The sequence below is a fragment of the Buceros rhinoceros genome, unplaced genomic scaffold (assembly GCF_000710305.1).
Source record: "Buceros rhinoceros silvestris isolate BGI_N320 unplaced genomic scaffold, ASM71030v1 scaffold12158, whole genome shotgun sequence".
NCBI lineage: Eukaryota > Metazoa > Chordata > Aves > Bucerotiformes > Bucerotidae > Buceros > Buceros rhinoceros.
In genome coordinates, this window is record NW_010425144.1 from 2,328 (window position 1) to 3,367 (window position 1,040).

The window sequence follows — 1,040 nt, forward strand, 5'->3', positions numbered from 1 at the left end:
CCCCATTCCTGCAGGCATTCCCAGGGGAGCACTGCAGGAATGGTACCGCGCCAGGCTGCTTCTCCGCCACGGCTGCGCCATTCACCCAGTATTTACTCCTCCAAACTGGCTAATTGTGTTCTGCTGCACAAATTCCAATTAAAATACTGCTGCGGCTTGGCCTCAGTCACAGATTTAGCAGCAGCGCGATCTTTTCCTGTAAAGCTTTTCAAGTCAAGACTTTTCGTGCACTGTTCCGCTCCAGTGCCAGGAACAGATGAGGCTCAGAATGAGGCGGGGTTTGTTCAGAAACGATCTAGATTTCATTTCAGCTTTTCAGCAGCAGAATCCACACCTTAGTTCAGGTACAGCTGGCTGGGAAGACAGGGGCAAAACACACTCTCCTGCATCATCAAAACCCCAAGATAATGCCCCTGACAAGAATTAAACTCTTTCTTTCATTGTGAAACAGGAAAACTAAATGCTGACGGTTTGTTTGAAGCAGCACACAGAAAAGGCTGAGCTAGTTTAAATTAACTGATAACACAGCCCTGAAAAAAAAGAGTTTTTCTTATTACAGGGCATGCAATGGCATTTCTTGCTATGTAGGAGGTATGCAGCCCTTCATTTCCAAGTATTTTCAAGGTATTTTACTAGCATTTACTCTCTAAAAAGGAGAGTTAATAACACCTCCAAACCATGTCCCAGTTAAAAGCCCTTCAAGTTTTCCCATTAACAGACAAAATTAAAGCAAGTGCAAAAGTGCCTAAAAATATTCTTGCACGTAAAAAACTATTACGTCTTACAGGTGACCTAGTAAAAGGGCTCTGGAAGATTTCTTTTTCTGCATTGTCCTGTTAATCCATGTCTACCTTTTTCGTCTGGGTGGAGAGCTGAGACACCAAAGGTGCTGCCAGAAGGGAGGACACGACGTGCATTTTCTGTGTAAGGTTTAGGTCACTCTAAGATGCGGCTGGGCGAAGAGAATGTCTGATTTCCTAATTGATTTCCAGTACGCTGTGCTGAAACTGCAGCAGAGGCAGGGCTTCCAAGGCTGCTGA

At 44.8% G+C, this 1,040-nt stretch overlaps 1 protein-coding gene across 1 annotated transcript in view; it reads right to left on the bottom strand.

Annotated features, from left to right (window-relative positions):
* Positions 1–334: 334 nt before the first annotated feature.
* LOC104497754 (neuroplastin-like) overlaps positions 335–1,040 on the bottom strand; it is a gene marked incomplete at its 3' end in the record, with an annotated part of 13,775 nt that continues 13,069 nt past the window's right edge. Inside the window, exon 6 of the mRNA XM_010141036.1 lies at positions 335–350. Within this exon, the coding sequence (XP_010139338.1) occupies positions 335–350 (16 nt within the window). The remainder of the gene's footprint in view (positions 351–1,040) is intronic.